Source organism: Periplaneta americana, chromosome 5 (genome assembly GCF_040183065.1).
Source record: "Periplaneta americana isolate PAMFEO1 chromosome 5, P.americana_PAMFEO1_priV1, whole genome shotgun sequence".
Lineage (NCBI taxonomy): Eukaryota > Metazoa > Arthropoda > Insecta > Blattodea > Blattidae > Periplaneta > Periplaneta americana.
In genome coordinates this window covers 90,966,841-90,992,148 of record NC_091121.1, presented here as the reverse complement: position 1 = coordinate 90,992,148, position 25,308 = coordinate 90,966,841, and the positions used below count along the sequence as shown (strand labels likewise).

At 35.0% G+C, this 25,308-nt stretch overlaps 1 protein-coding gene across 1 annotated transcript; it reads left to right on the top strand.

The window, feature by feature from the left end:
• LOC138699971 (uncharacterized) lies at positions 1-24,792 on the top strand. Its single transcript, XM_069826217.1, has 5 exons — positions 1-156; positions 7,640-7,724; positions 11,686-11,771; positions 15,769-15,937; positions 22,265-24,792. The coding sequence occupies exons 1-5, from the start codon at positions 70-72 to the stop codon at positions 22,543-22,545; spliced, it is 708 nt and encodes a 235-aa protein (XP_069682318.1). The 5' UTR covers positions 1-69; the 3' UTR covers positions 22,546-24,792.
• The last annotated feature ends 516 nt before the right edge of the window (positions 24,793-25,308 follow it).

The following is a 25,308-nucleotide window of genomic DNA, read 5'->3' as shown; positions in this document are numbered from 1 at the left end:
TCGCGCAATATAATCTGCAGTAATACAGCCTGTGTGACAGTTCTTGTGTGTAGTGCAAGTCAAGCCAACATGGCTGGTTTCATCAGGATGCAAGCGTGTTGTTGCTGCGGCGGAAGTCTGAAAGGAGGAGGTCTGTCAATTGCGGTCTTCTATTTGGTAAGGAATATAGCTACATTTATCGGTACATGCGCCCATCAGTCCTTCCTCTTTTTACTTATTTAATAGCCACTAGCCTATCCGTCATTCCATTCATATACTATTTATCGATAAATAGCTGACTATATATTACGTATATAACTACCTGTCAATGTGTCCATCCATCCTCTATTAATCCATCCATTCGTTATCCATTCTTTTATCATTGTTTTTATTCATGAATCCATCCGTTCATATCTTTACACCTACCCATTCAGTTGTCCATCATTCTGTCTGTACAATTGTCCAGCTTTTCATTCATCCATTCATCCATCCATACATACATTTGTCTTTCCACCCTTCCATTAATATATTTATTCATCAGATCATTAATCTATCTGTCTGTCTGTCGGTCAGTCCGTCCGTCCGTCCGTACATACATGTAGTCGGCCTAGGTAGCATAGTTGGTATAGCGCTGGCCTTCTATGCTCGAGGTTGCGGGTTCGATCCCGGTCCAGGTCGATGGCATTTAAGTGTGTTTAAATGCAACAGGCTTATGTCAGTAGATTTACTGTTATGTAAGAAAAACTCCTGTGGGACAAAATTTCGGCACACCGGCGACGTTGATATAACCTCTGCAGTTACGAGCGTCGTTAAATAAAGCATATATCTTTTTACATGTATGTACTGTGTATGTATTTATTCACATTGCAAATGGGTAAATACCCGGTGGCAGTGGTAACTAATTACACTCAATAATGACAATTAATAATAAACACAATTAATAATAATAATAAGTAATAATAATAGATAATAATAATAATAATAATAATAATAATAATAACAATAGTATAATAATATTAACAAGGAGCATCCTAAATTAAATGAAGCACGATCACTTAAAATAACATTTAAAATAAATCTAATTTGTATCTTAACTCTAATTTCGAACTAAAACCCACGAGTATGATATGTTCATACATGCACAAGTACCTTTCAGCACTACACTCATTTTGCTGTCAACTCACTCATTTCACTGAAACTACGACCATTTCACTGATACTATCCCGATTTCACTAACACTTCAAAAACATTTCATTGTTCAAATACTTTGTTCTACCACTATAAACTATAAAACTTCACTGATATAAAAAAAACTTCACTGTCACAACACACTTCTCCACTCATACAACACTTCAATTAAGAAAATATCAATTTACACCCTTTAAATAGTGTGCATAATATACTACCGTCTATTAGTAAAGTCCTAAAGCTTATTTTTAAATACATTTTTGGTTATTGGTAAAGCCTTTAGTAAATCTGCAGGTAAAACATTCCAGTCCCTGATAGTACGATTGAGAAAAGAAAACTTTCCACTGTCCGTCCTCTGTCTTCTTTCCCTAAATTTATGTGAGTGGTCATTCCTTGAAGAGTAATATGGCGGCTGCAACCTATTTTTATTTCTCTTCAGCCAGGCTTACCTCTGTATGTTTTGAACATTGCTTATAATCGAATTCGCGTTCTACTGTTCGTGAGTGTGTTCCATTTTAATGTTTAATTATTACGAAAACGCTTGAGGGACCTTTTTTTTTAATTTTTTCCAATATCTTAATATGTCCTAATCTGTAAGAATCCCAATATGCAGTACCATATTCCATTACTGGACGAACTAGTGCAATCTCTTTGGATGTATCAGAGCCTTTTCTTAATACCTTCATCACAAAGTGTAACGCTCTCCATGATTTTCCCGCTGTGTCAGTAACGTGTTCCCCCCAGCCGAGATCGCTGCTAAAAGTTATTCCTACATATTTACATTTGTTAACTTCCGGAATGGTTTCACACCCTAACGTATACGTTACGATTATTTTATTTCTTTCCTTGTAAAGTGACGGCCATTGTCCGATCGTTTATTCTATTGAGGTCATTCTGAAAAATAGTAGTATCTACATAACTTTTTATTTCTCTGTATACGATACAATCATTCGCGAATAAGCGAACCCTGGACAAGATGTTAAATGTTAACTGGCAGATCATTTACAAAAGTCAGGAATAGAAGGGGCCCCAAGACACTCCCCTGTGGGACTCCGGAAGTAATTTCTATTGCGCTCAATAATTCCTCCCGCACCCATTTTGTTCATCTTTGAAAAGTTTATTTAGGTAATTATCCTACGCTACCTTTTTTCGAATTTAGCAGTTCTTTCAATAGTTGTGGCAATTTTGTTTGTTTTACAACGCTTTCCTTGCGCTGACGGTAGGATTTCCTTAGTTTTCTTTTCAGTTTCCGTGTGTATTTATTATAATATTCCAGATCAGGATTGTTTGATAAACGTTTAACCGGGATAAATTTCTGTATTCCTGTTAAGGGATAATCTGCTTGAACTCCACCCAGCATTCTTCTACACTACTGCCCTTTACTACCCATAATAAGTACTTTCCTCTACGATAATTTGGAAGCATTCTCTGTCCGTTTTGTTAAATTGCAAGATTTTGTTCCGCTTTGCTTGTATACTTCGCACGAAAACATGACGACCTTCCCTCATACCCTTCACCAGTTAACTGCAGGCACGCGCAAGGGATAAACACTTAGCCGAGTTGCCAATTCTTCAAGTCATTGTGTTTTGCGAACGTTTTTCAAATTGTGTTCCGTGAAACCGCGATTTTCAGCGAGACTATATTATCTTTGTAAATATACATTAATTTATAATTACTAAAACAAAATTGGTATAAAAATAAACAAGATCATTTTAAAAACACATTATATTATATTTTCACTAACATGTTTTGCCTAAATTAACAAAGAAATGCAGAGTTATATAATAAGTGTTAAATTCTCATGTTATTGAAGAAGTTCCAGAATTTTATACGTAATTAAGGATGTTGCGCTGGTAAAATTTTCGGAAACTGTGATCATTGAATAGCAATTTATAGTAGAAGAGAGTAAAATTAGGTTTTATCCGCTTCGCCTTGGGTGATAATTTCCACGAGCGCATAAAATCCGTTTACTCTAGTGTGCTATACAATATTTTAATCATTACTGATATGTAAATTTAATTTTAAAGTTTAGGTCTTTTCTTTGTAATGTGTTTTTGGCGAAGAAGTTCATATATATTCATTTTAATTAATGCTAATATGTTGGTTGTCATGTAGAGAGTGATTTAAAAACATTTAATTCACTGCTGTAAGTTAGAAAACTTTTAAGCACTGCTGGGAATAATGTCATTATTTAGGTTGCTAAGGACGGTGAAATAAAGACCAGTTTAGATACCGCTCATGGATAAATGTATTCCTTTTACATCATTTTTTCATAACATGAAATCATATTAAAGCACAAAAGATTATATTTGTTTCTCTGCCAGTTTACTTGCTGATTCGATGCAAATTTTCTGTAGGCCTAAGGAACGTTATAAGATACGAAATATGATTGAATTAATTAAGGGGGCATGTACACTTCTTATACCTTAAAATTATGTTATGTGAAATATAGGCCTAATATAAAATTTAAATTTATACACCAACTATTGAAGTTCATTCAGATAAAACAACCTGTATTAGTTTTTTAGTTATTTAACGACACTGTATAAATTACTAGGTTATTTGGTGTCGATGGGATTGGTGATAGAAAAATGGTATTTGGCGAGATGAGGCCGAGGATTCGCTATAGATTACCCGACATTCGCCTTACTGTTGAGAAAACCTCGGAAAACCCCCAATCAGATAAATCGGCCAAAGCGGGAATTGAACCCACGCCCGAGTGCAACTTCGGATCGGCAATCAACTAAGCCAACTAAGCTATGCCAGTGGCTCTGTATTAGTTCTGAAGTTATGATTTGTAATGTAAAGTGCGGCATTGGCTATAATAGCTGTTAAGTGGAAAACGGCATGAGCTCTTTTTTCTTCTTCGCAAACTAGGCCTATATTCCTTAAAAACCCTTTTCCTGGTAATTCCGAAAATACTGGATAGAATCGAATGAAATTTTTTCTGCATTCTTAAACATAATGTACAAATCAGAATATTTCCGGAAGTTTATTTGCTGTTGGCGATATCTCTTCCGAGTACTGTTCGACGAAGTAAATCACGCATAAAGTCGTCTATCTTACCGAATTCTGTTTTACAGTAGTTTATTTTCTCTTCAGTTGGTGAACCGTAATTCTTAATTTCTATGCCCATATATATTTTTTTACAAACTCCGCCGGTTGCGTCCGATGTTAAGTGATTAAGATTTGTACTTATCAAACTGCCTCAACTTTCGATTACTCTATGGATAGAATTTCTAACGTTGGATACAATTTTAACACACTCCTCTGCAAATAACATATTCTGTTTTCTTCGACTGTGTTATTTGTTCTTGTCGTGATGGTCCTGGATCTTCAGGTGAATCAGGAGGCCTGGCTGCGGATCATCGGCTCCTACACTCATTAATCAAGGCCGGAATAAATTAGACATATTGAAGTGCACAACAGTATAAAACAACACGTCGACATATGTCTAAAAAGACACTGACAACAGGTGAAACCAAACAGGTAGAGGCAATGACTTACGAGTAAATTTGGCAATGCTGGGATCCATTGTATTTCTGCCACGCGGCTAGGGGTTGAGCAGAGGATGGGGGTTTATGAGGGATTACCAATTCCAAGAAGAGAGGCAGTCATGCTTTCGGGGCAAGTATACTTAACATTCCATAATATTTCAAGTATTACCGCGTCGTGGTCACTAATACCTGGAATCACTTCAATACCTGAGAATTTTTCTGGAGGTCTTAAAAGAAATATGTCTAGCAAGGAATCTCCCTTTGCTGTCCTATTTGTTACTTGTGTTAAGTTTATGTTTCCAGATGAGTGAGTTTACTATTGACTGGGCCTGACCCATCCCTCCCTCCCTCCCTCCCTCTATTCTACCCTGCCAGTTTACCTGAGGCAAATTTAGGTCTCCCGCGACGATAACATATTGACCGCGAATGTGTCTACTATATACATGCACGCACGCACGCTCGCAAACACGCATACATACATACATACATACATACATACATACATACATACATACATACATACATACATACACACATACATACATACATACATACATACATACATACATACATACATACATACAGTCCACACCTGTAGAATAACGGGTAGCGCGTCTGGCCGCGAAATCAGGTGGCCCAGGTTCGATTCCCCTTCGGGTTTTTGAGTTTTTTCCGGGGTTTTCCATTAACCCAATATGAGCAAATGCTGGGTAACTTTCGGTGCTGGACCCCGGACTCATGTCACCGGCATTATCACTTCATCTCATTCAGACTCTAAATAACCTAAGATGTTGACAAAGCGTCGTAAAATAACCTACTAAAATAAAAATAAAAATACACACATACGTACATACACACAGGCCTATATATATTTATGAATAGTGAGGGACATAATATTGTTGAGCGGGCGAACGGATTTCAAGATCTGCAGCGCTGTTTAGAACGTGCTAGAGCAGGCTCCGCCAGGTCGAGTCAAGATCGCGAGAGGGCATACAGGTCTGCTTACGGGCAGTACAGTTGTACACTGCAGTCTATCAGTGGTGGAACCTATCGAGGTCGCTTGGGGGCACCGGTGCACTGCATTTTGCACCAGGAATATTTGTGCTAAAAACATGAACCTTAGCAATGTAATGGATGTTGTTGTGCGAACAATTAATTTCATAAGGTCTAAAGGACTTAATCACATGGAGTTCAGGGCACTACTTGATGATATTAACAGTGAGTATGGGGATTTACTCTTCTACACCGAGGTAAGGTGGTTAAGTCGAGGAAAATTTCTGGAACGTTTTCTCCCACTTAGGAATGAAATTGCGTTATTTATGGATGTACATGGGAAACTTGTTAGAAGCCTTGAAAGAATATATTAAGAATAATACAACAATTGTGCGGAGACTTCGAACGTAGATATCAGGAAATTAAAGAACTTGAATAACAATTTCAGATATTTACAACACCTTTTTCAGTGAGTGTCCTGGATATTCCTGCTGAACCACAAATAGAAATACTTGATTTAGAAAGCGATATTGAGCTAAAGGATAAGTATCAAAACAGAGAAGTATTAACCATTTCTATACTTGTTTTCCACGAGAAAGGTTTCCTAAACTGCAAAATCTTGCTGCAAGAACGTTGTGCATGTTCGGGACAATCTACGTATGCGAAACACTGTTTTCTTTAATGAAGTTTACAAAGTCACGTCACAGAAGCCAACTAAGTGATGAACACTGAAAGCATGTTTGCGATTAGCTGGTACTAAAACAAAAGCTCCACGAATTGAAAAGCTGCTTACTAACAAAAAACTGCAAAAATCGCCGCGGATCTCTGATATATAAGAAAAATACTAATATTACAGAATTGTATTTGAATAATAACGTTTTTACTGTTGTTTTATTTTGTTAATTGAATTGTATAGCAATGAGAAGGAAACAAACAGTGAACAGTTTTATTTCGTAGTATGTTAATCTGTATAAAAGTGTATATTTTGTTTTGTTTCATTATTGTGCAAACATGCAAAAATTTATTTCGTATATAGTTAACTGTACCAAATTATGTAGAGTAGTGTTTTGAGTATAGTTCAATTAACAGTGAAAGTGTACTTCAGTTAAAAACTGAAGTTAATTTATATTCTTATCACAAATTTGCTTCACATACAGTACAAGTTCTTAGCTCCGCCACTGTGGAAGCAGCTTCCCTTGCCCGCAGCCGTACGTCAGGGCTTGAGGGTTTGCACGCACGCCCGAGAGTGTAGTCTCTTGACGCCCCCTGTGCTAGAGTTTTAATTCCTTCGCAGCATAGATATGTAATATTTAAACAGAAAAGGGAAGCGGATATCTAGTTAACATATGACCGACAACTTTCGGCTCGGAGCATGCCCAGTGTGACATTCTTTGACTTACAAAAAATTCGAGTCGCTCAGCTATCAGGTCCCTCATTGTACTTTTCCAGTTGTCCATACTCCTTTCAATTTTCTTCCTAACCAATGGACAGTGTCCATCTACGTATTCAGTCCACCTTACATTCACCAGTCTATCAATAGGCCTACATTCATCTATCCATCCATCATACATCTGTCCATCAATCCATCCACGCAACTATTCATCCATTCACCCAACTATCCATCCATATGTATATCATTCTATCTGTCCATTCACATTTATCCATATCATTTTGTTCCTCTTTCTGTCTCTCCACCCATCTACCCATCCATCCATCCATCCATATATTAATTAATCTGTCCATCTTCTGACTATTACAGGACATTGAAACATTCTTCACTCCATCACCCTTTTTAATGGCGTTTAAGCATTTACCTCAGACGTTCCTAGAGTCGTGACATTTACAGACAGAAAATGGAATACAATTAAATCTTCCAATAGATTTTAAGAACTACTTTGTTAACAGAAGTGGTTTTTAGTAATTGCTTTTTGTGTCAAAGCGGTGCTCGTCTTAACTCGAACTGTAACTTCTTTATTAAACAGATTGTGGCCTTCATCGGAGCTTCTGTGACAGAGGGATATATACCTATATATACTTTAACTTCAGGTTCGATTTTTGGATTGAAAGGTGAGTACACAAGTATCGATTGTAGTATTTATTGATCTATGGAAAGAAATCAAACGTTGAAATTCAAATAGGTCTAATAAGAAAGACAACTAATCCAGCTATCCAACGATCCTCAACATTCGAAACCCGTTTGATTTCATGGTATGTTTTTAATGTATAGTAGATATTATTAATATATTTCAGTTTCCATATCATTTTCATTTCAGATTCTGCCAAAAGAATCAATATATCCGTATTTTGTGTAGGCTACACTGGTATGTAATACGCGTCTGGCTAAATAAATGATTCCGATAGAATATACAGAGTGGAAGTAATGTAATTCTGCAGATTGAGAAGCACGATAGGGTACTCGCTTGAACGAATAGAAAATCTGTATTACATTTTGTGATAAAATGCACGATTAATTAGAAAATTGAGTTGGAAGTATCAACACTCTGGCAATATCACTGCTAACACACTGCTCTTTCTTCCCGTAATACAAATGTAAGAAGTCAACGAACTCTGGTGCCTCTTAATACGGAACAAATCTTGAGCGCATAATGCTTGATGCTAATAACAGTAATAGAGTTGGATTGTTGAAAATATCAAATTATAGGAAACATATTTTGCTATATATTTTGTTTTCCCATAACACCAAGTGTAATGAGAAATTTTTGTGACTTTGCAAAAGATAATTTTATAGATTTTCGTTAAAATATACTCTTTCAACATCCGTAATACTGAAATACTTATTTACGTAAGTAGTACAGAAAGTGATACTTTGAATACTAAAGCAGTTACAATTTTATTTTATTTATCAATCACGGAAAGTAAAATTCATAATTTTGCTTTCAACACCACAGAAATGTGCCATTATCTTAAGTTAAATTTCACACCAAAGATGATTGTAATATAGGCTTAAACATTTTAATTCATAGCAGTACCTGTGTTACAGTTGTACCAGTTTTTAGGTTAAAATTTTACAACAAAGATTATCGTAATATAGGGTTAAACATTATGAAATAGTAACATTTTAAGTTAAAATTTTACACACAAAATTATTGCAATATGGGCTTAAACATGTTGTTAAGAGTAGTGTCTCTGATGCAGTAACGTTTGGAGTTAAAATTTTTCATCAAAGATTAAAATAACATAGGCATAAACATGCTAAGAGTAGTGCCTTAAAACAGTAACATTTTAAGTTAACGGTTAACAGAAAAGACTATGATTACTATTTTGTAATAGGTACAGCAGTGGCAAAAAAATCGGACCGACCCTTGTAGCTATTTAAGAGCCCTGTTCACTCCAGACCACGATAGACTGGTAACTAAGACTTTCGTGGTTAGAATCCTGCCTGGGAAGGAAACTGTTTTGTGTTCCTTATTCAAATTTATTCCCAATACTTTTCGATTGCAGGTAAAATTCATGTTCTGGGAATAATAAGTTAATCAAGTAGTAAAATATCGCTGCAGTCGAAAAATATTGGGAATAAATTTGAATAATGAAAAAAAAAGTCCTTCCCTAACAGGATTCGAACCACGAAAGTCTTAGTTACCAGTCTATCGAGCTCTGGAGTAAACAAGGCTCTGAAATCAACTACAAGGGTCGGTCCGGTTTTTTTTTTGCCACTACTGTACACAACACAGATCTACTCTTGAACATTCTTTTATGTGTGTTACTGTGATTGTTGACCTTGATGCGGGAGTAGTTTTTGACCTTGATGCGGGAGTAGTGTTTCAATGTACAGCACCACGCGCCACTACTCTTCATCAAATCATTTAGCCCATTGCACAAACTCCGTACTCACTTAACTTCAAAGATTAGTGGTTAAGATTCCGGTCTCTACTTACTATAATTGAAATGTCATATCTTATGGTGCACAATGTGTTGTTTTGTTCAATGCAGAGGTTAAGTTTTGTATTGTTACTTAGGTAGCCTACACCTGACATTAATCATTTTCGTTTTTCTCATAAATAACACATGAAGAAAATAAATTAAAAATTGGAATATCATTTGTAACATTAGGAGAATTCAACTGCTGCGAAACGAAAAAATTATAATATAATGAGAAGGTATGTGTCATGTTATGATACAGATTTTCAGTCTAGATCGTAACTGATTTTTATATTCGTCTTTATCTGGATTTTCTGCTTCAAATTTCGTATCTGTGAGTTGCCCATTTTAAGGTAGTCATAGATTGTTTATTCTTGCTATGAAATATCTTCTTAGACTTCTTATCATTCAAGACTCTATCTGGGTTACTATAATCCAGAGTCTTATCAATAATCCTTTGGTACAAGTACAATACTGTGTTCCTTTTTATAGAACGGGAAACTCATTGAATGAAGCAGATGATAGTACAGTGTTTAATTTTTTCACTAATTGTTCGCAGATTAGTTTAGAAAGTTGCTTATATTATATCTGTTACATACTATGTAAAGATATCTATCTGTAATGAATTGATCTGCCTTCTCCATTGCCCTAGAATCGGTATCTATAATTCATTTCTGTAAGCAGTATTCTCTTCCTCTTCCTCATTCTCCTTCTTCTTCTTAATAATAATAATAATAATAATAATAATAATAATAATAATAATAATATCGAGCGATGGGCATTTTTATTGCTGAATATACTAAACAGCAAGAAATTTTCACAAATAGAGGATGTTTCTGTTCATGAAATTAGCATTGTAAAATGCCAAAGTCTAGAACACCATGGGAAATACACTCACTGTCTGTGGGGGAAAAAATACATCTCTATTTATCTGTCAGTAATCTGAACGCGAATAAGCTAGATTTGTAAAAAGAGAGTCTACCGGTTCAAGAAATACTGGAGAACGCTTTATTGAACTATCCCTCTGATTGAGGTTCTGTCTGATAATGCACATTTATTATCAGGCAGTATATCTCACTTGGCGATATGTGTCAGAGGAAGAACAATTGTTTGTATACATCTGAAGTTTGATTAGTGTAATATGTAGCTAGTCGGCGATATATGCAACGGAGGGGGAAAGGAACTGGCCACCCTACCCCTTTATCTCCTGGTTCAGTTGCCTCATGAGAGATGCCTTATTGGTGTCAGTTATGAGGTTCAAAACTGTTTTCGGACGGTTGGCAATACAACACCAAAAACAACATACAAATTCTTTTCTCCTTTAAGTAGCTTATTAAGAATATCGTATGTACTCGAATACAGAACTCCTCGCATATAAACTTCTTTCATTTCCAGAAGCAAAATTAAAAATATCTTCTGTTCCGAATATTGGACCATCTTATACATACGGAACAAATATTAAACTGGTGTAGTGAAACGTTTCACACCTAGTCACATATAAGATAATTATTATCAGCAAATGTCACAAAAATATATTGATACGTCATCATTGTTTTACTAAACAGTGATTACTATAGCACTTCTCAATTAAAGTTGCACTGTAATACAATTAATTACTTACTACTACTATTAATACATTCGTAATACCATTGTCTTAAGGATTTTTCAATTTTTTTTATTATAGCTTATTACTGTGTTTCCCTTTTCTAAAAGCCTTGTAATAAAAGGTAAAAAAAAAGCCTTGTGTTGAAGTGAATCCAGTAATTCTTTCTATGAAATAAGTTATGCATTTGAATTTAAATAAATACAAGTTACCCACAATTAAATTCTTATGAAATTTTTCGTACTATGTAATTATCTTTTTACTTCTCTAATATAAAACTTCAAATTTATCATCATTGATCTAAAGTATACAATCTTAGCTTTGGACTAAATGTTTGTTTTATATTTCCGTGTCTCGCCATTAAAAATATCATAAACTTTAAAAACTTATATTAAAGTAGTCATATCTTATGATCTACAGCAACTAAGGTATACATTAAAACTTTTCATGAGTTATAAAGTATTTCACTTTAGGCCCATTTCACTAATTAATAATTTAAACTGCTGTATAGTGATTTTACATCTCTGTTTGTTTTTAATTTCGCAGGAGAGAACACATTTATGCCTATGCTGAACATTGCATCGAAGTTATCTATACTTGCTAATATTTCTCTACTTTTTGGCGCAGTGGCGGTAAGTAAGTTTAGATCATTTAGTGTTGTGGGATTTAATCGATTAATCTATTTCTGATGTAAGAATAATTGATCAAAACTATTTAGTCGAATAATCGAGTAGATTAAAAATAATCGGTTGTACTTTATATTAATTATTATTTTGTTAATGCAATCTCAGACTAAAAATTCTGACAATATTCTTCTCTCAGAAATCGCTTACTTAAAAGCAGAATAGTACCGTTATTTTGTAACTGAAAAGAAGGTAGCAGGCAGCATAGGGCAAATTTTTGCACAAACACTTCAGAAAGAGATGGAGATATAAGGACAGTGACCTGGTCTACCCCTATTGAAAGTTGAAACACAATGCAAAAATCTTATTAAGTTTTATGGTTTTCCAAGGAAACTTCCACCTTGTTGTCTGCTCGTCTTCCTAGCACATGAAGTACATACTTTTCTAGCATCCGCCCCTATCATCCGTTAGCCATGGCTACACTGTTTGCAAGTGAGTAACTATCTCCTTCTCTTTCTAAAGTTTTGTAACCCGATTAAAAATGGGGCAGTCTGCCGTTTTCACCACCGCTGCACTGTTGCAATTTCTTCACTAGTTTGTAGATTAATCTGCTCCTATAGCCAGCTCATCTCAGTCGAATTTAAATCACTTCATAGCCCAATCGGTTTCTGTTTTAAAGGAAGCTGAACTAACAAACAAAATACTATGGATGAAGCAGTATTAACTATTGTAGGAGAGTCTTCATACTTTTCCAAATTCTTTTTAATCCTAAGTGTACGACTTGCTTCCCTTCTTTCATTGAAATAATTATCTCTCTTCTCCTCAACTGGATCCTGTAAGAATTTAAATTTCGACTCCTTCCTTCTTTCTACTACCATGCAGCAATCTTCATCAAACCACTGTTTCTTTTTCTTAGCTTCACATTAACCTATGCTCTGCTCAGCTGTAATTTTGATACTATCTCTGATATTTTCCCACACGCTATTAACATCTAACTCTTTCTCAACTTCGTCGGAACTTCCTAAAGTGGCAAACCTATTCGAAATTTCGACCTGATATTGTTGCTTAGATTCCTCGTCCTTTAATTTCAGAATACTGAATTCACTAATATTAGCTTGCTGCTCTACTCGCTTGATTATTGATAGTCTTTCTCTTAATACTCCAATTACCAAATAATGGTCAGAATTACAGTCTGCCCTCCTGAAATTGGGAATGTCTACTATACTAGTATGTCTCCGTTTATCTATCAAGATGTGATCTATTTGGCTGTGTGTCAATCCATCTGGAGAAGCCCAAGTATATTTATGTATATACTTATGGGGGAATGTTGTACTTTTGACAATTAAATTTTGTGATGTCGCAAAGTTGACTAACCTAACTCTATTGTCATTACAAGTTACGTGTAGGCTCTCTTTTTCAATAGCTGGTCTAAAAATATCCTCCTGTCCTACTTTAGCGTTGAAATCCGCTAATAAAATTTCCATGTGATATCTAGATAACTGATCAAAAGCATGTTCCAATTCCTCATAGAAACTATCCTTTATATCAGTCTTGCGATGGTGACTAATAATTTCGATCGAGAGCTATTTTATGCCCGCTGCGCACGCGTGGAGCTCTTTTACCTGTAAACATTGCTAAAGGATGTTCAGATGTTAGAACACAGCGCATCATGACGGAACGGAAACGCTTAAAGCTTTCAAGGAAGAGTGGAAGATACAATATTTATGCTTCGAACATGGTGATGAAGTCTAGTGTTTGTTGTGTAAAAAAAATATCATTTGCAAAAAAAGCAACATAAAACGGCATTATGAGACGCAACATGAAAAAAAAAATATATATAGGCATTATTGAGGAGAAGAGAGAAATAAACTGATTTTGGAATTGACATCGAAGGTAAATTAATTTACATTTGGGCTAGTAGATTGTACCTAGATTCCTTTTATTTCTTTATTTTAAATGTATCGTTGATGTTTTATTTGTTGCTTGTTTCTGAATATTTACTTTTATTACACTACGTGTTTCTTTAATTTAGAAATAGTGTTTTATCTTCGATTTCACTTTAACTTATACTATTACTAAGCTCAAAAAGCTAATTCACTTTTATTCCAATAACTATTGTCAAGATTTTGAGCAAATATGAATTAAACATTTTGAAAACTTTGATGCAAGGAGCTTTTTTAGTAACGTCAATATAAAATATACTTAAAAATATAATTTCAAAACTATTAGATCAAATTGCACCAAATTTTGTACAGATATTATTATAGACCTGTTAATATAGTTTAAATTTCACAAATTTTAGCCGAAAATTGTGGAAGTTTTAAAAATCATACATATCCCCTTAAATGATTGATCCCAAAAATTACGATGGATGTTATGTTATGTTTTATTTAACGACGCTCGCAACTGCAGAGGTTATATCAGCGTCGCCGGATGTGCCGGAATTTTGTCCCGCAGGAGTTCTTTTACATGCCAGTAAATCTACTGACATGAGCCTGTCGCATTTAAGCACACTTAAATGCCATCGACCTGGCCCGGGATCGAATCCGCAACCTTAGGCATAGAATGCCAGCATTACGATGGATCTCAATGTCTTAATTTAATCAATTTGTTTTTTTCGTGTTACGTGCATCTCACAAATCACTCTAAGAAAACTCATTACGTAATCACGACTCCAGAGTAAGCACTACATTTTCACAAACACATAATCAATATACTCTATTTCAATCAATATTGTCATTATTATTTGTTCAACAAATACTCAAAAGTTCTTAGAGATCACACACGTCGAGCAGGTAGACCCTATTAGTTTCTCCTAACCAATGAAGTGAAGTATTTACATAATAAATAATTTCTTTTAACAAGAAAATGGTTTACAAACAATTAACTTTTCCTATTTCTCTTTTTGTTCTTAAAACCCCTTTCCTTTGCGATTTGTTTATTTATGTACTTGTATATTAAATAATTGAATAATTAGCCCTATTATATAGCCAGAAAATTAGTAACGCAAGTTATAGTAATAATTGGTGCTTTTATTCGCTGAATGTGCATGTACATCCATGTTGTCTACGTTACGACGCCAATAAGTGGATGCGCTATGCGCTCGTGATCAAGGTCGAGCTCTTCTACCATGATTGGTAGCTAATATCGTCTCATCCCTGCTTCATATGGTCGTCTTTCTCTTCTGTAGAGGCTTGAGCATTTATAACTATGATATCGCACCATCTACGCTTAAGTACTAAATACGATAACCTGTCACTGATAAATTCGACCTTTTTGACTGCTGATTTTATTCTTTTATGAACAAAGAATCCTGTTCCTAATTGGTGATTATTTCCTTCCCCATAATACAGTACAACAAGTAATCTCCTATTTGTGATATGCCATTCCCAAATAACCTAACTTCTTGTACTCCCACGAAGTCTATTCTATATCTAGCCAATTCTTTTGCTACTAATGTTACCCCTCCTGTTCTATAAAGACTAGTTACGTTCCAAGTGCCAAATCTCATAACCTTATTCCTTTGCTGTGGTCGTACCAGAGAATCAGTCCTATTCCGAGGCTTATTGTAGGGATTCGTAACAAGCTGTTTTTTTTTTTTACGGTGATGGGTTGTTAGCCCTTCGCCCAACCTCCTTGCTGGAGGACCACCACTTATCGGCTGTCCACGATTGCTTATTCAATATATTCGAAGGTACCCTCCATATGTGAAGGCTGTCTCCTCTATCTGCAACCTGAGGACGCGCCATGCCGTGGAGATAGATATATACTAGAAAATAAAATTAATTTGTATTAGCGTTGTACCAGATTCACTTTTTTATAATGAATTAACAACTGTTAACTACCCACTCCCATATGATCGATGTTTTCCTGTCAATAATATTCCTCGACCTTCATGCTCTACCGCTTGTCATTTGCAGGGGACTTGCTCCGCTTGTTATATCTAAGTAAGTGAACATCGACTTTCTCCGATATCGACGGAGCAATTATTATGTTTTGTCAACAGGATAAGCCAAATTTCGTGGCAGTCTGGCTCGCATGGCACATTGCTTTGCCTTTTGTGCACTTCGCCCTCGTGATATGGGGGATTGTGGTTCTGAGCACGACTGAATTCTTGACGAAAGATCTCGAGAGTATCATCATCGGGATCCTCGTTTGCTCCGGAGTCAGCTTGGGTAGGTATTACACATAATCACAGACTGAGTGAAATCTTCACGATAACGATTATTAATTATTAGCTGCATATCGCGTAATATTTTGCATATAATTTAGAAAATTTATATCATCATGTATACAGAGTAGTGTCGTTAAATGTTCGAACATGAGAGGGGATGTCAAGATACTACAAACTTCGCCTTACTCCATAGACATCCCAACAGTACGTGAAAGTGAAGCATGTAAACTAAAATAACCAATTCCATTGAAAACCGGTAAGAGGCCTTATGTTCGGTTCATGTTTGCCGAGTCTTTGTAGAACTGAAGCTCCCTTTGCGTTTGTTCAATCTTTCCCTGTCCTTACATATGTTCGGTGCCTTTCTCTTTAGCTCCTACTCTCCCTGCGCCTTTATGCTTTACCTGCATAAGGATATCAAGCACATATCTTGCGAAGTTACGAATAGTAATAAGTATAGGTAATATTTCGTGTTATTAATATGACTAAACATCAGTAGCGGCTCGTCGTTCCTAAACTAAGTAGGCTACAATTTTACTAGTTCTAGAACACATGCAAACAGGAAAATTAATTTATTTTAAGACTCACCCAATTTCTTGCATACCAAGTCAATCCTCCTATCTTTTAAGCCGCATACCTGTCTATAATGTCTTAATAAAATGTCTAAATTTATTTGAGGGTGGAGAATATATCTCTATGCAAAGCTATCTGGGGTGTATTCCTGATAAAATAACATAGAGTCAGCTAATTTACCATTGCAGGGGTGGCTGCTTGGACACAAGGAATGAGGATACTATTCTCGAGTCAGGTAGTACATACTGTACTGTAAAATTTCACAGCCCTTAAATAATAGCCCCCGGTTTGGAGACCAACTTCAACTCTTCTTTATTTTTAGTACCGTTAGATCTGCAAACTGTTTCTCCTCCTACAACAAGTCTGACAGTTCTCCGTAACTGAAAGACTCAGAAACGCACTTCACTCATACAAACAGTCTTTAGTGCGTGACGTCACGTTACCATGGAAACCAAGTGTTGTATGAGAATGGAAGCCCAAATAATTTCACCTCTACAGTACTGAAAGTTCCAATAGACACCGTCGGCACTCGAAACTGTTGACATTATTCTATTCAGCGGACGGTTAAAGGTACTATTTATATAATTAACACTGTTCATAACGACTGAAAAGGAAACTTTTTTTTTATTTTAGAAATATGTTACCGGTAATAACTAGAATTAATTATTAATGAGAGATAAATTGTTTTTTACTTGTAAATAGGTGAAGTGGCACTTCACCTATTTCACCTGAATAACAGTCCCTGCTAAACATTCACACAAATATAAGTATAAATAAATCAAACAAAACATATTTTAAAAAGTATATGTTCGAAGTACCGACTGGTACGTGCAATGTTCAAATATAATAGAGGAAACCAAGACATTGCAAACTTTGTCTTATTGCATATAACATACTAATCGCAACATATGTGCTCAAATCCTTAAACAGATTAAAATGGTGACCTGCAATGTTCGAAAATGAGAGAGGAAACCAAGACATTACAAACTTTGTCTTATTCCGTATAAAAAACTAATCGCAAGATATGTGCTCAAATCCTTAAACGGTTTAAAATAGCCATCCGCAATGTTCGAACTTGAGAGAGGAAACCAAGATATTGCAAACTTTGTCTTATTCCATGTAAAAAACTAATCGCAAGATATGTGCTCAAATCCTTAAACTGTTTAAAATAATGACCTGCAATGTTCGAACATGAGAGAGGAAACCAAGACATTACAAATTTTGTCTTATTCCATATTAAAAAACTAACCACAAGATATATGTTCAAATCCTTAAACTGTTTAAAATAGTGACCTGCAATGTTCGAACATGAGAGAGGAAACCAAGACATTACAAACTTTGTCTTATTCCATATTAAAAAAACTAACCACAAGATATGTATTCAAATCCTTAAACTGTTTAAAATAGTGATCCGCAATGTTCGAACATGAGAGAGGAAACCAAGACATTACAAACTTTGTCTTATTCCATATTAAAAAACTAACAACAAGATATATGTTCAAATCCTTAAACTGTTTAAAATAGTGATCCGCAATGTTCGAACATGAGAGAGGAAACCAAGACATTACAAACTTTGTCTTATTCCATATTAAAAAACTAACAACAAGATATATGTTCAAATCCTTAAACTGTTTAAAATAGTGACCTACAATGTTCGAACATGAGAGAGGAAACCAAGACATTACAAACTTTGTCTAATTCCATATAAAAAACTAACCCCAAGATATGTGTTCAAATCCTTAAACTGTTTAAAATAGTGATCCGCAATGTTCGAACATGAGAGAGGAAACCAAGACATTACAAACTTTGTCTTATTCCATATAAAAAACGAACCGCAAGATATATGCTCAAATCCTTAAACTGTTTACAATAGTGACCTGCAATGTTCGAACATGAGAGAGGAAACCAAGACATTACAAACTTTGTCTTATTCCATATAAAAAACTAACCGCAAGATATGTGCTCAAATCCTTAAACTGTTTACAATAGTGACCTGCAATATTCGAACATGAGAGAGGAAACCAAGACATTACAAACTTTGTCTTATTGCATATAAAAAAATAATCGCAACATATGTGCTCAAATCCTTAAACAGATTAAAATGGTGACCTGCAATGTTCGAAAATGAGAGAGGAAACCAAGACATTACAAACTTTGTCTTATTCCGTATAAAAAACTAATCGCAAGATATGTGCTCAAATCCTTAAACGGTTTAAAATAGCCATCCGCAATGTTCGAACTTGAGAGAGGAAACCAAGATATTGCAAACTTTGTCTTATTCCATGAAAAAAACTAATCGCAAGATATGTGCTCAAATCCTTACACTGTTTAAAATAATGACCTGCAATGTTCGAACATGAGAGAGGAAACCAAGACATTACAAATTTTGTCTTATTCCATATTAAAAAACTAACCGCAAGATATGTGTTCAAATCCTTAAACTGTGACCTGCAATGTTCGAACATGAGAGAGGAAACCAAGACATTACAAACTTTGTCTTATTCCATATAAAAAACTAACCGCAAGATATGTGCTCAAATCCTTAAACGGTTTAAAATAGTGACCTGGAATGTTCGAACATGAGAGAGGCAACCAAGACATTACAAACTTCGTCTTATTTTATATGAAAAATTAATCGCAAGATCTGTGCTGAAACATGAAGTGATGGGAGTGGAGGACAGCCAATATTTTTATAACAAAGTGCAACAAACACGAACTTCGTCAAACTCGACTAACTTGAATCGAACATAGTGCCTGTAATACTTTCATCATCTGTATAGTCACACAAATATTGTTACCGAGAAACTGTGATTTATTTGAATATTATGTGAAGAATATAATTATAGCTATTTTCTTTCTTTAATTGGTATAGTAACAGTTGTCATGTATTTAAAAAAAACATAATATGATATAACTATATGTACGTATATTTCTGTTGAAGTTAATAATATTTTTGTAATGGAAATTACCTCTGCTTACAGCTAAATAATACTTCACAAGATTTGTTCTAAAATCCTTACTCAGGTAAAGGCATGAAGGGTTGTGAGAGGAGTGTAGAAGAGGCCAGCGAACTTCAAGAGCACAGATCACACAATGCGCAAGACCGAGCGAGCGAGACAGATCCGCTTCTTCAAAGCAGACTTCGGTTCTTGTCACTCTCGACAAACTTGAACCGAACATAGAGCTTGAAATGCACGACACTAAAACAAAGTATCCCAAAAAATACTTTTTTCTTAAATGACAGCGTATACTTATTTTTATATTTTTTAAACTGTTCTCTCAATTCTGTGTGTGGAAAGATTAATTTATTCGTTATTGTATCGTTTATTTTCTTTCAATTTCAACCTTATGGAGAGAAGGTAAATTAATTTAATATAAGTATTAAATTGTTTTAGGTATTTCAGACGACCATGTTTGAAAAAAAAAATAGTCATTCATAGTGTAGAATATTGTGTATCTTGGCAAAAATGGAAATTGAAAGAATACATAGTCTTAATGGTGGTTGGATATGGTGATAGAATAAGAATTCAGCAAGAGGTATGTGATTTGTTTAATCAGGTGCATCCAAACAGAATCATAACAGAGTCTACAATATCAAAAATTGTAAAGAAGAGTGAAGAATCGGAAAGCGTGGAGAACAAGAGAAAATTCGGAAGGCCAAAATCTGGTCTGAATGATGAAAATGCATTTAATATGCTACTATCTGTCCAATAAATCCACACACGACAACAAGATAACCAGGAAAGAATCACAGCGACAGTTCAGGCATCTGTTTATAATTTAATGAAATCTGTTAAATGGCACCCATACAAAATACAACTTCTATAGGAATTAAGTGAAGATTTTTTTGACCGAAGAAGTGAATTTTGTTAAAATTAAAAGAAAATGAACAATACAATAATGACTAAATTGACCTCTTCACATTTAGAATTGAGAGAACAATTAAAAAATGTGAAAATAATTATATGCTGTCATTTAAGAAAAATGTGTTTTTGGCACACTCTGTATACACGAGGATATAAAGTTTCTTAAATTATGTCTAAAATATTAAGCGATACACATCTAATAAATACAGCATTTAATACTTTTGAGAAACATTCACATTATAAAGTTATAAGCAATATTCCATACTTATTGTTCACTCTGTGTAATACAGAGTTGGGCAGATAAAACCTGCCCGTCTCATCTCATTTTATTTGAAACAAACTTTTTTCAAAGAAATGGAATAAAATGAATAAATGAATGTGTCCTTACTAACTTTCATAATACAGGGTTGTTTCCGATCTCTGATAACAAATTTGAATGATGTCATGTGCGTCAGGAGTCACACGATAGCTGCACTGTGGCGCGAGGTGTCAGACTAGTAATGAGTGATCTCATAGTTAGAGTGCACGGCGACTCACAGCAGAAATTCCCAAGAAAATTGAGCCTTTTTGGGAGGGGTACATTACGACCCTTTCCAATGCCAAGTACAGTTAAGTGAAAATAAAAGGAGCCTGCAATAAACGAGGTTTCGTTATTTCCAAGAAAGGCATCTTCTGTGTACTTAATAAGATAGGTAAAGCTCGAATGGAATTAATTTGTATCAACTCGCGGGGTGCGGCGATTTGTGACGGGAGGTGGATTTGCTTACTTTTTCCAGTCTTGAATTAATCCCATCCGAGCTTTGCCAGTCTTACTAGGTACACAAAATATGCCTTTCTTGGAAATAACGAAACCACGTTTTTTTGCAGGCTCCTATGATTTTCACGTAACTGTACTTGGCATCGGAAAGAGTTGTTATGTACTCCTCCCAAAAAGGCTCGATTTTCTTGGGCATTGCTACTGTGATACACCGTGCACTCTGAATATGAAATCACTCACTACTGGTCTGTCACCTCTCGCCGCAATTCAGCTGTCGGTGTAATTCCTGACGCATATGACGTCATTCAAATTCGTTATCAGAGATCGGAAACAACCCTCTGTAGGTGTTGAAACTGCCCTCCACCAACACCTAGACACTCCTATGTGACATATTTATCGATTTTCAGATTTTTGCCCTATTAATTAACTTAAATAGTGATACAGCAAATAATAAAATCTTCTATATGTAATTATATTTTTTTGTTTCGAAAATATAAGAATTCACAGTCTCCTATGTACGGCTGCCATAGGATGAATAAATGTGTTTTTTCTTCCTACTGAAAACTTTTATCCAGACGTTTGAGATGGGCAGGACATGTGGCACGTATGGGCGAATCTAGAAATGCATATAGAGTGTTAATTGGGAGGCCGGAGGGTAAAAGACCTTTGGGGAGGCCGAGACGTAGATGGGAAGATAATATTAAAATGGATTTGAGGGAGGTAGGATATGATGGTAGAGACTGGATTAATCTTGCTCAGGATACAGACCAATGGCGGGCTTATGTGAGGGCGGCAATGAACCTCCGGGTTCCTTAAAAGCCAGTAAGTAAGTAAGTAAGTAAGTACTGAAAACTTTTATATTTTGCACATAGGAGTCTTCGCAGGAACAACGACGATATAGACAACATAATTTCAAATGAAATGAATCTCTGCCCAACTCAATAGGCCTATAATATAATATGATATAATATAATATAATATAATATAATATAATATAATATAATATAATATAATATAATATAATATAATAAAACGTAACCTAAGAACATAACATAACATAACATAACATTAGTATAGTGCAGTGTAGTTTAGTATAGTGTAGCATGAGGTAATATCTCGTGTGATTTTTTTTCAGCCACCATGTTCTACTTCGCAATGGTGGTGTACAGTCTGTACAAGAATTTGCTGGAAAAGACAGAACACCAACTGAGATATGGCACCAATATGCTGCTTCCCTCCAACAACTGGGATTCTGCTCTCTCCCCCTACACAAACTACAACGCTGCCCAAGCTACGCCCTCTGCTTGGGGAATGCTGCAACCCCAAACTCCGAACCAGCCACCACCACCACCGCCTCCACTCCAGAGATCCAAGTCTGGAATCCCACGACCGCAGTCGTCCCAGTACACAGCCTGAGAAGATCTGGGCTTGTTTTTTCTCAGTCACGTTATTTATTATTTTTGAGAAAAAAAGCTTTTTACTTTGCAAAAAATATTTTTGGACGGAAGTGCATTTTGTATTAGACCTACTCGTATTACTATTTGAAAGTGACTATACAGCATTCATATTAATCTTTTCAAGCTATAACGTGATGAAACGAGTCGTACAGTAAAGAGTAGTCCACAATAAATCGGAAATGGAAACGACAACGAGAACGAGAACGGAAATATTGTTAAAATAAATGCATTTAAATGTGAGCATTCATAATTAACGAGAAGCTTGCCGGAGCCCGGGAACTGGAACGTGATCATTAATTGTGAATGCTCACATTTAAATACACTTATTTTAACAATATTTCCGTTCTCGTTATCGTTGTCGTTTCCGTTTCCGGTTTATTGTGGACCAGCTTTATGATGGCCCTCGATTCCCAGTACATTTTGTCACACTTGTCACTGATGGAGCGGTTTTAAATTGCCGAATAGAGTGAAAGACCAAACGTTCGGAGTAAAATATACGTACTGTAGAAAAAGAAACAAAGAAAGAAAGGCAGACAGATAGAAAAAAAAGAAAAAGAGGAAGAAAGCAAGACACACAGAAAGGAATATTTTTACGTCTAAGAAATTAAGTTGGAAGAAGATGATAAGTCAAAGATTCAAGGATTACACGAATGCTTAGGTGATGTTGCGATGGATAAATTTGTAGCACAATAAGTTCTCAATTGTTATGCTGTACTAAGTTCGAGTATGTCTGTAACGTTGATGGATCTTGCATGTCATAACTTGTGTGTAACATTGCTGAAACATGAGAACATTCTGTTATCTTCATGATTGATTTAGATAATTATGATCTCTTTATCCCTGATAAGACATCTTCCATTAAATTTCACTTCTCTTACGTGTATTTGCAATCCATATATCTTTGAAGAAATCTTCAAGATAAAATTTATTTGTCACTCTAAAATATTTGTGATGTCATTCCTTTCAAATTGTTATCTTGTACACGTTCGGTAAATTAAGAAAAAGATATTGCTTCCCTGATAAATAATCAACTACTTCAATTGAAGAATGCTGCGTTTATTTACTTCTTATTTGTGGAGGTTGCGAACAAAATCGGTAATTTCCAAAATAGTTTTTTTTTTTTCACGAAATAGGAAACACTGTATCGAGTCTTCACTTTAGTCCAAAGTTTTTTTTTTATTTAACACTTATGCCACATTTACAATCTGTCTACAATTGACAATAAGTAAATATTATAAAAGAATATGATATGAGTGGAGAGGTTATCCCATGACAACACTCCAAAAGAAAAATAACAATGCTTCAAATAGCTATAGTAAAAATGAATGGAAGGTCAAGAGCATTGGTCCTTTTAAGTCTTCTTATTGTTTGACTATTATCCAGTAAATTTAGTGCATAATGACTGGGCTGTTGATTTAATCGGTGCAGGTATTTTTTGCAGAACTTAGAGATTTCTTCTTTCACCGTTGAAATGTTTAGATCACGATGAATGACATCATTACGGACATACCATGGTGCAATGACAATGGAATGTAAAGTTTTAGACTGATACCTCTGCAGTATTTCAATGTTTGAGTTGCTACCAGTTCCCCGCAGTTGGATGCTTATGTCCAGATTGGTTTTAGTATGACTTTATAAACAAGAAGTTTATTTCCTAAGACAGTTTTGATTTAGGTCCCAATAACCAATAGATTTTTGTTGTTTCAAAATTAATTCTTTACGTTTAGTTTCAATATGTTTACGCCATGTTAATCGGCGATCTAAATAAATACCTAAATATTTAACATCATCTGCTTTGGGAAGTTCTTTGTTGTAAAGTGTTACAGGAGGATAGTTTTCAGTTCTGGTGCAGAAAGTAACATGAATTGAATTTGTTTTTACTCGCTTGTATTCTCCATTTAGTTAGCCGGTCTTCTGTTTCTTTCAATTCATTCTGCAGGTTCTCAGATGCTGTTGATGGATCTTCATGTGAAGCAAGAATAGCAGTACCTCAAAGTGAACGACAATTTTATGTGTCGTGCATGTTACGTCCGTTGTTCTATTGGTGCAAATAATCATGATTTTATTTATTTATTGTGTATTTTATACACAAAAATACTTTGGAAATGTCCGGTTTTGTTTGGAAATATGAGGGAAAGGTTCACTTATGTTCGAAAAAAAGTTATGTAACATTGATAACAATAAAGCATACAAGTCACTTAATCAACTGACCGGTGTTTACTACATAAGCACCCGTACCATAACACTTTTACAATAATTTAAATTAAAAAAAAACATGTGAATGCATATTGCATGAAAATAAACATATGAATTTTATTGAATAGCTTATCCTCTTAGATATCCTTCACTTTCATTCTACTGCATCATGGGAAAATGTATATATTATAACATTTTTACAATAATATCAATTAGCAATAAGATATTATCACTCTTGCATATAGAAGTGGAAATGATCGATTTTTAATGCACTGGTAATTGCAACCAACACATACAGAATGTTGGAAATGTCCTTTTTTTTTTGCTACAAATAAGACAATGAAAATATTGACATTAGTAGAAATAGGACATTATTCGATTTTAATTGAAAATAATGATTTTACCTTACTGCTTCTCATGCAAATGACCGAGTTAGAAGAAAAACAGTAACATATTCAGTAAGATGGCTCTTTAAACATACCGAAACCGTAAAAAATCACTTTTTGGTTGCTAGGAAATGACCAAT

Excerpts from the sequence above, each read along its gene's own strand:
- LOC138699971 (XM_069826217.1), top strand. The coding sequence starts at position 70 with ATGGCTGGTTTCATCAGGATGCAAGCGTGTTGTTGCTGCGGCGGAAGT. Across the intron at positions 157-7,639 it reads CAATTGCGGTCTTCTATTTG|ATTGTGGCCTTCATCGGAGC; the intron begins GTAAGGAATATA and ends TTTATTAAACAG. Across the intron at positions 11,772-15,768 it reads TACTTTTTGGCGCAGTGGCG|GATAAGCCAAATTTCGTGGC; the intron begins GTAAGTAAGTTT and ends TTTTGTCAACAG.